Raw genomic sequence first — 14,451 nt, 5'->3', positions numbered from 1 at the left:
AACAATAAGTAAACATGGAATGAATAACAATTATTTAACTGATGCATAACTTTTTGCCATCTACCCACCTAGTCTGGAACATGACCGCTGGTGGAAGCGCCACGGGACTGCGAACATTTTCTGCGGTTATGCCCAGAAACATGACACAGTCCACATGTCTGCTTGGGTTGACTCTCTATGAAATCTGCATCCTCCCTCCGCCATCCCGGTTCTCGATTCTTATTCCTTACCCCATCCATCTCATTCCTTATTCTCGACTTCACTGGTCGACCTTTAGCCCGCAACAATGTTGGATTAGGCAACCACTTTGGCCCGATGGGATCCCGCCACAACGACTGCGACTTTGGAATCACAAATGCATGCTCATAAGTGTTAAGGGCATTGTTCAAGCCATAACATGGGTGAATATATGTGGTCGAATCAATATGTAAATAGTCACATACTCTAATTGCATGTGAACAGGGGATCCCTATGTTTTGCCATTTCCCACAACTGCATTTTTTTTCCTGTAACCGAACTTCATAACTGTGGTTTCCCCCTCCTGCGCTACATGTGTTGAGTTGGGTAACTACTTGAAATATCAGCTCTTCATTGCTAAATGGCTTGAGATAATGTTTCTCGGATTTACACTTATTTGCATCCCACGTACATAAGGCATATTCACTCCATTTCTTACCCTCTGAGAACTCAAAATGGTATTCTTTACGCCGGTCATGGAAATATTGAACAAGTTTGTTCCAAGTGAACTCAACTAATGCGGCAATAGGAAGACCTCGTGCACCTTTCAGTACACCATTGAAACACTCTGATATATTAGTTGTCATTGCCCCAAAACGTCTCCCACCATCATGTGACTGGCTCCACATATCCACAGACTCGCCCATTAGGTATGTGTATGGAAGATAATCTTGATTCTTTTCCTTGCCATCCTTCCCCGTCACCTTCTTCTTATTCCTAATGGCCTCAATTTCCACCTGCTTAATGGACTCCATTATGGCATCAAATTTCACCACCTGAGTAGCATATCCCGCTTTCAACGCCGTTGACTTTAGAGTTGAGTTCTGAAAATGGGTGTTGAAGTTGCTAACAACATGTCGAAGGCAATATCTATGAAATACTGGTGTACTTCCATCTTCCCTTCTAGGCCAGTTTGCAATGGCGTTTTTGATACCGAGATGTCGGTCAGAAATTATGCAAATGCCTTCCTTAGGTATCACGTGGCCAATCGTATCTCGGAGGCACTGTAAAAACCACCTCCAACTGGACCCTGACTCACAATCCACAACAGCAAACGCCAGAGGGAATACCTTGTTGTTAGCGTCAGTTGCCATTGCGACCAACAACTTTCCCTGATATTTACCATACAGATGGGTCCCATCAATACTGATAACCGGCTTGCAGTATTTGAATCCTGATATGCATGGACCGAAAGACCAAAACACATAATGCATCAATACAGCGTCATCTTCATCGGTGGATGTGATACGATAGAACACTTGGGTAGTCGGGTCCTGATCAATATATGCCATTAGCAATTTTTGCAATCTTTGGTAAGACTCTTCCCAATTCCCAAACATCTTCGCAATCGCCTTTTGTTTCGCATCCCATACCTTGTAGTAAGAAGGCTTCTGCCCACTATATTTCGTCTTTATCATGGATCTGAGATGCTTAACTGGGGTAGTGTGATCCTCACATAACTTCTTATGGATGTCTGATGCAATAAAATTACAACTCATCATTCTACCATCATTTCGCACCCCAGTCTCTATACACGTGTGAGGACCCACATACACGGTGACCATCCATAGTTTGTGGAGATCGGGCTTCATAACTGCACAGACATACCACTTGCATGACTCATGAGTGCATTTTGCACAAAGTTTTTTCGTCGTCGACCTAATGATTGTAAAATGTTTGTTTTCCTTGAGAGCACAAATTGTTAATACGTGCTTCACCTCCTCTTTATTGGCAAACGTCAACCCTTTGCACAAATTCATCCCCTCTCTCCAAGTAGACACAAATGGCATATCAATATGTGAAGGATCAACCATATGTTCCCAAGTATTTGCAGAGAATGACAATGCAGGAGGTGCGTAGGCAGGGATTGTATTCGTAATGTTTTGGACACTAATGACATTGTCTACATAAGGTTCACTACCATCCAATGTCTGATCGTCATCAATGTCCCTCTCAAAGTCCCCAAAGTCTCTGCCAATCGTGTCTTCATACTCATCTCTATCCACAAAATCTTCACCATTAATGGCAATATTCTCATCAACATAGTCGTTATCATCATCGTCATCATCATTGTTAATGGCAGTAGTCTCATCAACATAGTCATCATCATCATCATCATCATCATCATCATCATCACCATCATCATCATCACCATCAACATGAACATCACCATCGGCATGAACATAATCATCCTCTACATGTGTAGAATACTCATATTGAGCATCTGGAACCATAACCTGTAAGCTCGTAGTCGTTTGTTGGATATCCTCTTCCCAAACTGCACGTGGCTCCAATTGTATGTACAACTCAATGTTAGTTACTTCACCTATTCTTTCCAACTTGTCAAACATGATCTTTACATGTTTGTCTGTTTCTATCACCATATACTTGTAATTAATCCGATGCTTCAAGATTTCGTTTGGCATACGATAAGTAATTTGTATGTTGTGTATAGCAAGATTCTCACACAACTCTTCCATGATAATCTTCTTCAATTCGTCAAGGGTCTTCAACCTACGATCAATTTGGGTATAATAGGTCTTTATACCCGGCCCTTCAAATGGCAATCCCTTGTTCGCATTGACATTCTTAAGCGGACCACCGTGGTATAGGATTATATCAATTTCAGGCATTGTGAACCTGTTCAAGTCAAGTTACTATGTTAGTTAGTTGATAACAAGAACACAATTTAACAAGAACACAATTTAATCAACTAACACACACAGACAATTAAAGCTAACGAACCATCCAGTTATTTCACCAGTACATGCCCACAGGTCCAGACAACAACAATAACCACCCAACCTTAGTTGCAAAACATTGGAGTCGCCTATTGATACTCAACAAACTAATTAAGGTAGATCTTATGTAAACATATGGTTCTGATCCAGACTTTAGTACAGAAATATAAGTTACCACACTCAAAACCTTAGACCATCGCTTCGCAAGTAATATACCATAATACAAGAACCAAACATGGTATGAGCATTACTCTAAACTGTTTATGATTAGTCATAAGGCTCAGTCATGATAACAATTCCAATGTTAAGATTTTCATCAAAGGCAGAAAACAAATGATATCACCTAATTCCTTTACCATAGTCCGTACAATTCTAAATAAAACTTATATTTCTTAGCTTTCAAACAAGCCTTAGTTTTCCACTAACATGATCAACATAAAAAGATCAAATAATTCTCAAATGTCATTTCCAAATACCAAATCGTTTCCAAAATGACCAATTCCTTATACAGTCATGTATTGTAGGTAACTACATTTTAAGATATTATGATACCCATTCATTCCATTCAATCACTACCCATTTCATACCCAAAATAATGATGAATAAAGTCAAAAAAAATTGTAACACACAAAATGGGCAAATAAATACTCAAAAAATTAACACTAACAAAACAAACTTCTATAACACACAATATAAGTAAATTAACTAAGTTATGTCAACTATGTACAAAATAATTAGTCAAACTCTTTAACCCACACCCATAGACAACTAATACCCAACTACAATGACAATCAAATTATGCAAACCCTTACCTGAGATATCAATTTGTTGAGAGGGAAGAGCAGTGAGAGAGGCAGTGTGATGAGTGAGAGTGAGAGTGAGAGGCAATGTGGTGTAGAAGTTATGGGTGAGTGAGAGTTAGTGAGGCTGAGAGACTCAGTGAGGATACTCTGTTTTTGGGTGAGAAGGCTGTGTAGAATGTTAGAAAGTGTGTTATACGGGCTGAGTGAAAATGGGTGTTCTGTTTTAATAATTTCCCCCAGTAGAACTCGAGTCTATAAGACTCGAGTTACTTGCATTTTTACCAACACACGTGAAACGAACGTGAAGTGCTGTAGTGGGTAGGATCTCGAGTCTTTAAGACTCGATATCCTTGTATTTTTATTTAATTTATTTAGTACACAAAATAAATTAAATAAAATTTGTTTAAATAAAATTTGTTTAAAAATTCAAGAATCTCGAGTCTTTAAGACTCGATATCCTTGTATTTTTATTTAATTTATTTAGTACACAAAATGAATTAAATAAAATTTGTTTAAAAATTCAAGGATCTCGAGTCTTTAAGACTTGATCTCCTTGTATTTTTATTTAATTTATTTAGAACACAAAATGAATTAAATAAAATTTGTTTAAAAATTCAAGGATCTCGAGTCTTTAAGACTCGATGTCCTTGTATTTTTTTTTAATTTATTTAGTACACAAAATGAATTAAATAAAATTTGTTTAAAAATTCAAGGATCTCGAGTCTTTAAGACTCGATATCTTTGTATTTTTATTTAATTTATTTAGTACACAAAATGAATTAAATAAAATTTGTTTAAAAATTCAAGGATCTCGAGTCTTTAAGACTCGATATCTTTGTATTTTTATTTAATTTATTTAGTACACAAAATGAATTAAATAAAATTTGTTTAAATAAAATTTGTTTAAAAATTCAAGGATCTCGAGTCTTTAAGACTCGATATCTTTGTATTTTTATTTAATTTATTTAGTACACAAAATGAATTAAATAAAATTTGTTTAAAAATTCAAGGATCTCGAGTCTTTAAGACTCGATATCTTTGTATTTTTATTTAATTTATTTAGTACACAAAATAAATTAAATAAAATTTGTTTAAATAAAATTTGTTTAAAAATTCAAGGATCTCGAGTCTCAAAAACTCGAGATCTAGGTGGCAACATTGTCCACGTCAGTTGGAAAAAATAACGGAAAGCGAGTGTTTGAAGGTCGAGTTTTTTAAGTGGATCTCGATTTTTTGAAACTCGAGATGCTATTTTTAAAAATTGTTTCAAACGTTGTCTAACTTACAAAATAGAAAGGCTGAAGGAGGTTATTTTGCTCAAAACCTCTCGTATTATATACTTCAATATTATAAAAGGCCCTCTTCAAAAACCGTAGTTTCTGTTTGTCTTTCCCCCCACACACGCTATGGGCTAACTACTCTGCCAAGGCGAGAGCAGGAGTTGATCCTACATGAAGGTCAGTGCTCCAAAGCCTTCGTCGTCGTCATCATCATCATCTACGCTTTTTTTTTTTCTTTTAAATTTAATTTTTCCTAAATTTTTAATGTGACAAAAAAAAAAAAAAATTTGAAATCCCTGCAGTTCAACATCGCAAACCCTAACACTGAGTGCTAGAAAAGATGCCCAGTTAAATCGAATACGTATATCTATATATATAAAAGCAGAAGCTGAGAGATAGTAAAATCCTATAATTAAGGCCTATTTTGACAAGTAGGAAAGATGCCCACATAGATTTCTGCCACCAAGGCAGTTTAGAGTCACAAGAGAATGATCGTTACATCGTTTGAAGATTCTTTTAGTCTTTATGATTTCATGAAAATTTCAAATAGATCTTTTTATTATTACATGCCGAAAGTTTCATGAAATCATGGGTTTTTATATGTCATACTTTTAGTCTTTATATGTTATTTTTGGGTTTTTTCCCCTCTGAATGATTTTTTTAATTCATATTGTTTGCGTCTCATGTTTTTTTTTTTTCTTTTTTTTTTTTGCCGATAATAAGAGAAAAGAAATAAATTTCAAGAAATCCTTTTGATCTAATTGTTTGTTTTATATTGAATTTTCAAAATTTTTTGGGAAAAAGGCAAATAAATTATTTTCATCCCTAAAGTTTACTTGAAGTTCATCTTTCACCTGTTAACTTCTATTTCTATATTATGGCAGCACCGCTAACTGCAATGCTGAATGGAGAGAACCTTTTGGTTGAAGTCTAGTATGTCTTCTTTTCTTGGTTTGTATGGAATTGGACTTTTATTAATATACCATAAACTTGCTGTATCTATTCTCTCTCTCTCTTCCTGGGAATTTCAGATTTTAGATAAAGGCATTAGATTTTCATAGGAATTGAAACTTTATGGAATATGTTAGTGTATTTGATCAGATATTTTCAAATCTTAGCATCTATCTAGAGGTGGTTTCTTTGAATAGAAGGTTACCCCGGGTATTAGGCTAGTAAATGATAATGGAAGAGGGGAGAGAGAAAGGGGGGAAGGTGTTGAGTCTGATAGAGAAGGCGACCAACTCCACGGCTGCTGAGGTGGACCCACGTCTCCTTAAGGCCATAAAATCCGTAGTCCGCTATTCGGATATGGAACTACGACTTGCTGCCAATACCCTTTTGGATCTCATGAAGCGCGACCATTCTCAGGTATGTTTTTATTTTGTTCTTTCTTTCTTTTTTCTCACTAATTTATATTACTTTTTATTTGATTATTTTAATGAATTTATATTATTACATGCTCAAGTAGCTTGCAGGCGGTTTTAATTTGATTAAGATAGATTTAAATTAATTTTCTGAATTCTGATATTTACTTATGTTGAGGTGAGGTATCATCCCTGATTAGGCTGGCCTTGCTATATAATCTGTTAAGGAAAAGAATAGATTAGATACATAATCTATTAATGAAAATAATTTATGTGGCCAATCCTTACCAAATGATCCATAGTTGGCCCTTAAAATTTGGGGCTAAAGCTTCTTGGTTGTTGTTGTTGTTGTTATTGATGTGGGTTTCTTTTCACTTTCGTTTTTACGATGATTATTAGGGAAGGGGGTGATTTGTTGGTTTATTAGTGGGTTTTAGTTTAACATTTTGGTAATGAATTGAATTTCAATATTTGATTGGTACAGGTAAGGTACCTAACACTCCTAATAATTGACGAACTGTTCATGCGTTCAAAGCTTTTCAGAAGCATTCTTGTTGACAACTTGGATCAGTTGCTGAGTTTGAGTGTTGGGTTCAGAAGAACTCTGCCTCTCCCAGCTCCTCCTGCTGTCGCTTCTATTTTGCGCTCTAAGGCAATCGAATTCTTGGAGAAGTGGAACTCTTCCTTTGGGATTCATTACAGGCAGCTCAGATTAGGGTTTGATTACCTTAAAAACACCCTCAAGTTGCAGTTTCCTAATCTACAGGCCAATGCAGCTCGGATTCAGCAGGAGAGAGCAGAACGGGAAAGGCGGTCAAGAGAGATTTTGCTAAAGAAATTTGAAATGTTCAAGGACATTTTCTCATCTATTAAGGAAGAGATCATGTCTACCATTGACGAGATTGGGGAATGCTTAGACATAGTCCGTACAAATGAGGAATTTATGCCTCTGCCTCCTGCAGATGATGAATATTTCGAAGAGTTTCGTTCTTCTGAACTGCTGCAAATCCGTCTCAACACTTTAAAAGAAGGGGAAAAGGTTCACGAGAACAGTGACAATAAAGTGGTTTTTGATGCATTAAGGGAGCTGTACAAGCTTCTAGAGACAAAGCATTTGGCTGCAGTTCAAGAATGGATCTCTGTTCTTCTAAGGGTTGAAGTGGCAGACAACAGGTTCAGAGATTCCGCTTTAAAGGAGTTAATTGATATCCTAAATCGTCTCAAATCAGTGAAGAAGAAGTGTGAAGAATCAGGTTGTGCTCTTCCAAACACTGCAAATCGTGATGAAGAAGAAGATGATTTCTGGGAGGAGGGTAAGATTGGATCACTTGAGAGTGAGAGATCTACTGTGCCCAATAAGCAAGATGAAGCTTTTTCCATGAAAGTAACACCTAATAAGTTCAAAAATAGAACTCCTGAAAGCAGTAAAAAAGATTGTAATGACAATGAGATTCTCAGTGCTGAAGGCGTTGAAACCAATTTGGACCCATTAAGAAGTAAGCTTCTGGCTGAAGCTCCTGTGATGAATTGGGGTTCTTTCTTGGATAACTGGGGTTCAAACAGGAAGGTTTTGACTAACCAGCGGGGATTGGAGCTTGAAAGTCACTGGGGTAGAGTGGATTATGACGCAGTTATTCCAGCTGAGAAAATGCCCGAACTGAATGTACATGCAACTCTTTATGAAGAGCAGCAAACTGACATTCAACCCTGCAGGGCTCCTTTGAGCAAAGGGGGTCTTTGTCAGAGAAGAGACCTGAGAATTTGTCCATTTCATGGACCTATTATACCTCGAGATGATGAAGGAAAGCCACTCAATCAGAACTCTTTAAAAGAAGAGATATCTCTTGATTTGGGGATTGATTCCATTGAGCAGTTAGCAAAACAAGCTGTGAAGAATGTTCGTGTGAGAGATAAAGAAGTAGCAAATAAGAGAGAAATTGATAAAAAGTCACTGAAGCGTGCAAAACTTGCAAAAATTCGGGAGCACAATGAAACAGTTCTAAGGGACGCTGCCTTGACATCAACTTCAAGATCTGCATCTATTGGAGAAGATATGAGGGTGACTGATGGTGAGAAACCGTCAGCCAGAAACAAGAAGGAAACGCTCTCATCCATGCTGCACAAGAAAGTGACACCAAAAGATAGGATAGCTCAGAGGCTTTTGAATTCACGGGCAAAGGATTCAACAACAAGGCAGCTCACATTGGGTGAAGATGCAAATTACCGAGAAGCCTTCCCAAATCAATGGCAATGAAAATTTCCTTTTTAGGCTTTTGGGTACTTCAGAGGAATCCGAATTTCACAGATGCACATGTTGGTAACATGGCACCAGATTCAGATATATTAGTGGAGACTTTTGGTGTTTTTCTCACAACTGATTGCACCCAGGGATAGTGAATGATGGAGAGGATCTCTCCTTATCAATTTTGTATTCTATCATTCTATGTAGATATCTTGTTTATTTTTTCATTGTTTAAATATTTGTGAAATATTTGTATATATTTGAGGTGAATAATGAGTTGGATTGAAAATTATTAATTTTCTACGAAATTTCTATGAATTCCAAATCTGTTATATATTTTATTTTAATCTCTAGCCATTTCACTTGTGTCTCAAATTTGTTAGTTCAAATCAAATGGTTCTTGTAAGTTCAGCAGTCAGGGAATTTCAGAATGTTAGATGATAATCCAAAATAATATATTGAAATTTGAAACCCTATATTTATTGACACTGTTTTGTTATGAGAATCTTTGTTTTCCCCGTTCTTTTTGCTGGGAAATTATTTAGTTTCATCTGCTTGTATAGATAATGTTTGAGTTCCATTTGCTTTAAGCAATGAATTCACATGTACGAAATCTTTTTATTTTATAATTCAATAAAAGAAGACCCCGCCTTTTGTCACTGATGGTCGCTTGTGATATATTGTAACATTAATTATGCAGTTTAGAGTCCTTTTCTTCAAGAACTTCAATTTTTATATGATATAGACCTCATTTTTCCGAATTGTTGAATAGTTGGAGGTTGAGATTCTTTGTTGGGTTGTATTTTTTAAGCCTTTTATTATGTATTCGAGTCATGCTGGGTTAAACAAGTTCTCTGTGATATGTGGTAGTGCCAGGAATGGCTTTGCCAACTTGTCTCACACAAGGTCCTTTTCCCCTACCTAGTCACATGTAATGCCTTTTCTTTGCAAATAGTGGGAAAGAAAATTAAGACTATGTACCGTGCATCTTTATTTCATTAGTGGATCTGTGTCAACATTATTATTACCAAGTGAATGACATGATTATGCACTATTTGGTTTCATCATATGAATGACAAAATATTGCCACCTTTGTGTAATGACATGTAATATGAAGTAATGAACTTGATGTATATAGAAATTCATTGCTCTCTCAAGATATCTTCATAAGTGATTGAATGCTTTCTGAAAGATTATGATTGCTTATGTAAAACTCTTTTACAGCTGGGCATTTTTTGACAAGAGAATCTCAAAGGAAGTCAGTGGAGATTCTTTGGGTGAGGTAAGCTCTTCCTAACCCTGTTAGATTAGTATTTGTACGTCACAGTGACACAGATCTTTGATATATTCACCTTAATAGACATGTTTTGTTTGACAGGAGTTCAAGGGCTATGTTTCAAAATCATGGGAGGTTGTGACAAGCAAGGATTCCCAATGAAGCAGGGAGTCCTGACTCCCGGTCGTGTTCGTCTCTTGCTTAATAGGGGTGGGTGAAATGTTCATGGTCTTGCATAGCATCTAATTCTCATTTTTATATATTATGGCTTTTGAAATGAGTATTCAACATCCCTCCTGCCATAACAGATTCATTTTTGAGCTATTGTTCACTCATCTTTTGGTTGCGACCTTTCTTTTTTATTTTATGTGATGATTTTATTGTTTAATGACATGACTTTGCCTTGAATTGGGTTTTAAATTTGAAAGGATTGATGTCTTGTAATTGGTCTCTTATTGCTCCCTCATTTGTTTTTCTCCATATGGGCCTTCAGAAGCCTTATTAGCTCAACTTTCTGTTGGCTTAGCTTGTGTTGCCATTTCACTTTCGCTCAAAGGAATTATAACATTACCTTTTATTTATACAGGCACCCCGTGCTTCCGTGGTTATGGAAGATGCAATGGAGAGAGGAGGAAGTTAGTTCATGAATGCATTGTTAGTTAAGATATCTCTGTTTTGAACTTGGTTATTGTGAAGAAGGGTGAGAATGATCTGCTTGGATTAACTGATACTGAAAAACCAAGGATGAGGGGTCCAAAGAGGGCACCCAAGATTCGCAAGCTTTTCAACCACTCCAAGGAGGATGATGTGCGGAAATATGTGAACACCTACTGTCAAACCTTCACAACAAAAGCTGGTACAGTGGCTTGCCTAATTTTAAATATACATACATAGATATATATATATATGTATATATTAATTAATTAATATTTCTTTGGCTTAGTTGCTGCTTTATTTTATTCTTTATTTAATATTTTAGGCCTTTAACACAAAAATTAATCTAACCAATGCTAGACATGTGCAGATGATTTTAGTCTGAAGAAATCTTATTTTATTTTATTTTTTTAATTATAAATTAAGTATTTTGGCTATGGGAAATGATTTTGATGTCTCTTTTTAGTGAGTTTTATATTGCCTTGAGGCTAAATAACGTGTAAAATAATGAAGCCTTGCCTATTTATATTCCCAATGGCAATTAGTTCTCCCTTATGTAGGCATAAATTATGAGTCACCTTGAAATCTACTTGATTATTGTGAGAAGTGATTGGTTGCAATAGTCATTGTGCTATCGGAAAGTTTTCTTGACTAATATACCAACATTCTTGTTAAAGTTGCTAAGGGATGGAAGTTAGGAGTGGAGGGGAGTTGAGAAGGGGGCTGAGGGTTGGTAGTTAGAATCATAGTTGATATGACTGTAAATAACTATAACTATTGATTTGGTTGGCAGGGAAGGAAGTCAGTAAAGCTCCAAAGATACATAGGTTGGTGACTCCATTGACACTCCAGAGGAAGTGTACTAGGATTACAGAGGAGAAGAGAAGAGTCGCAAAGTCCAAAGCAGTTGCAGCTGACTATCAGAAACTTCTTGCCACGAAGGAGCAGTGAGAACGTCGTAGTGGGAGCTTAGCAGAAAGGAGATCCAAGCTTTTTGCTGCTTCTAAGCCATCTTCTGCTGCATAGGCAGGATATGAGATTTGGTGAAGGTCTTCAGTTCTAAGTTTTTGGTAGTTTTACATGGTAATGTTTGTTTTCTGGTAATACTAATGCATTTTGTCATTCTCTCACTCTGAGAGTTGGTTTGATATTTCATGCATGTTTGTCATTTCAATTCATTAAAAAGTGGTTGACTCAAGTTCTTGCATTTAATGTTGTGGATGTTTTTTTTTTTTTTTTTTTTTCCCTTCCTTTGGAATTTTCTGGTCAAAAGTAAATATTTGGTAAATGTATGGTGGTTAATAGTTTTTCTTTTTCATTCACACATCCTTTAAAAGAGTATGCTTTCGAAACTTTGTTGATTACTCTTGAACTTTTTTATCTCCACTGATAAGGGATGTGTATGCCTTAAATTAGATGATTTTAACGATTCCCAAGATTCAGTATGGACTTTGGAGATGGGTATGACTTGATATCAGAGTCAAAATGATAAAAGAACCCTATAGAAATACAATAAAAGAGACGAAGAAGAAATCAGCAATATGTTAAAAGTGTCAAAAAGTTGGACATTGTAGATCCAATTGTAAAGGAATTTTTTAAAAAATGTATCAAGGAATTGAAAAAAATAAAATTGTTAAGCTTATTAGATAACTCAAGTGAAGACGAAGTTATAGGGATGAAGATATTCAATATGATCAATTGTTTGAAATACAAGAAAGAAGTTGATATTTCAGAACATCCATTGAATCTTCTTCGGAGCACAAGTGATGTCGAAACTCTATTCTTGTAAAGGTGATTTATTTACCATTTAAGTATAAATTTAAGAAGTATTCCATTAAATTTTATAAACTTAAAGAAAATCACAAAAAGTGACTCACTTTCCCATAGATCAAACTACACATGCCTTAATATATGAGTACTTGTAACTTTCTCTCAAAATAAAGAAAGAAAAGTAATGAATACCATATTTATGTCATTATAAATACTTACGAATTACGAATATGATTGATGGGAATTAAAAAGTTCTTAAGAAAATTAAAAAAAGAAGAACAAAGTTTCCAGAGATAAGGAAGAATAGAGAGATTAGGAGAGAAGAGAATTAGGGAGAGGATATTAAGAAAAATTCTGTATTCATTCCAAAAGCTGACTCTACATTCTTGTTTTCCCCTTTTATAGGTACTAGCTAATTACAATACATTCCCAATCTTAACTACCAATAACTAACTTGCCTCAACACAACAACTAATTGCACAGCACAACAACTAACGGCACATAACAGCTAACTGCACATTAACTAACTTGACAGCTAATTATTGCCACATCAGCATTACTCTAACCACCAGAACCATACACAGTCTTTATTCTTATCATTCCCTTCCCCTTAGAAAGACCTTGCCCAAACTGATATTGGAGGTTGTAGAGTGACTTCCAAGTAGCATTCTCAGGAGATTAACCATGCCATTGAACTAAGACTTCAGTGATAGTCCTAGTTCTTAGTTGCTTAAACCTATGTTGAAGTACTGCAATAGGTTCTGGATTAAGGACACCAGTAGATGTTACAGGAGGAAGGGATGGAATTGGAACTACATTCGAACCCAACTTAAGCTTTAAGCAAGACACATGAAATGCTGGGTGAAGTAGGCAATCATTAGGCAGGGCGAGCTTATAAGCCACCTGGCCAACCTTCTGTAGAATCTAAAAGGGCCCAAAATACCTAGGAGAGAGCTTATTGAACCCCTTAAGTCTGAGAGGATGCTGTCTATAAGGTTGAAGTTTAAGATAAACCCAATCACCAACATTAAAACACTTGTCAACTCTATGTTGATTAGTTTGAGATTTCATTCTAGCTTGAGCAGACTCCAAATTCTGTTTCAGAAGAGAGATATGGTCCTGTCTGGTTTGTAGTAGTTGGTCCACTGCAGCCATTTAGGTTGCACCAGGAATATAGTCCAACAATTTAGGAGGATGAGTACCATAAAAAGCCTCAAAGGGGATTAGCTTAGTAGAAGTATGAAAATTGGTGTTAAACCAATATTCTGCCAAGTGAAGCCAATCAGCCCAAGCATTAGGTTTGTCACCAACAAAGGCTCAAAGATATTGCTCTAAACTCCTGTGAACCACTTTAGTTTAGCCATTAGATTGGGGATGGTAAGCTGAGGGCATGGCTAATTTAGTTCCTTGCAACTTGAATAACTCTAGCAAAAAATGAGCTGTAAAAACAACATCCCTATCACTAACAATGGATTTAGGCAAACCATGGAGTTTGAACACCTCTTTCATGAAAATTGCAACTACATTATCAGCTGTGTAAGGATGAGATAAGGGAATGAAATGGACAAACTTAGTGTGCGTTTGGCTCCAAATTAAAAAGCCATATTATTTTTGGTACTATTCATAGGCCCACTACACTTTTTGGTACTATTCATGGGTCCTACTGTCCTATTTCAGTTAACTTTTATCTTTATCTACAACATTTTCAGCAAAAAGTTTTCAGTTTTAGCAAAATAAACGGATCCCAAACAGACCCTTAGTTAATCTGTCAACCATCACAAATACCACATCATATCCATGAGATTTAGGTAAGCCCTTAATAAAGTCCATATTGATATCAAACCAAGGTCAGTTAGGAATAGGAAGAGGCTCCAATAGACTAGTAGACATAGAAGTGTCCACTTTGACTCTCTAACATACATCACAACATTGGATATGAGATTTGACATCCTTAACCATTCCTTTCCAAAAGAAGTCTTGCTTAACCCTGTGTAATGTCTTAAGATAACCAGAGTGACCACCAAAAGGAGAATTATGAATATGCTGTAATACCAATGGTTTTAAAGGTGAATTATTGCTGAGGA

The 14,451-nt window shown here is 36.1% G+C and overlaps 2 protein-coding genes and 1 pseudogene across 3 annotated transcripts; 2 read left to right on the top strand and 1 right to left on the bottom strand.

The window, feature by feature from the left end:
- Nucleotides 1-68: 68 nt before the first annotated feature.
- On the bottom strand, nucleotides 69-2,621 carry LOC126704849 (uncharacterized). The gene is made up of 3 exons (XM_050403842.1): nucleotides 2,375-2,621; nucleotides 1,014-2,248; nucleotides 69-974 (listed from the first exon to the last, which is right to left on the bottom strand). The coding sequence occupies exons 1-3, from the start codon at nucleotides 2,619-2,621 to the stop codon at nucleotides 69-71; spliced, it is 2,388 nt and encodes a 795-aa protein (XP_050259799.1).
- Nucleotides 2,622-5,115: 2,494 nt separating this feature from the next.
- Nucleotides 5,116-8,985, top strand: LOC126705857 (UV-stimulated scaffold protein A homolog). Of its 2 annotated transcripts, none has more exons than XM_050405081.1 (3): nucleotides 5,116-5,238; nucleotides 5,946-6,429; nucleotides 6,961-8,985. In XM_050405081.1, the coding sequence occupies exons 2-3, from the start codon at nucleotides 6,238-6,240 to the stop codon at nucleotides 8,677-8,679; spliced, it is 1,911 nt and encodes a 636-aa protein (XP_050261038.1). In that variant the 5' UTR covers nucleotides 5,116-5,238; nucleotides 5,946-6,237; the 3' UTR covers nucleotides 8,680-8,985. The 2 variants fall into 2 exon arrangements, with proteins under 2 accessions (XP_050261038.1, XP_050261037.1); XM_050405080.1 differs by having other exon boundaries at nucleotides 6,910-8,985.
- A 97-nt stretch (nucleotides 8,986-9,082) lies between these two features.
- On the top strand, nucleotides 9,083-11,745 carry LOC126705858 (40S ribosomal protein S6-like; annotated as a pseudogene).
- The last annotated feature ends 2,706 nt before the right edge of the window (nucleotides 11,746-14,451 follow it).

The sequence above is a fragment of the Quercus robur genome, chromosome 11, assembly GCF_932294415.1.
Source record: "Quercus robur chromosome 11, dhQueRobu3.1, whole genome shotgun sequence".
In the NCBI taxonomy this organism is placed as follows: domain Eukaryota; kingdom Viridiplantae; phylum Streptophyta; class Magnoliopsida; order Fagales; family Fagaceae; genus Quercus; species Quercus robur.
This window is presented reverse-complemented; position numbering and strand designations above follow the sequence as displayed.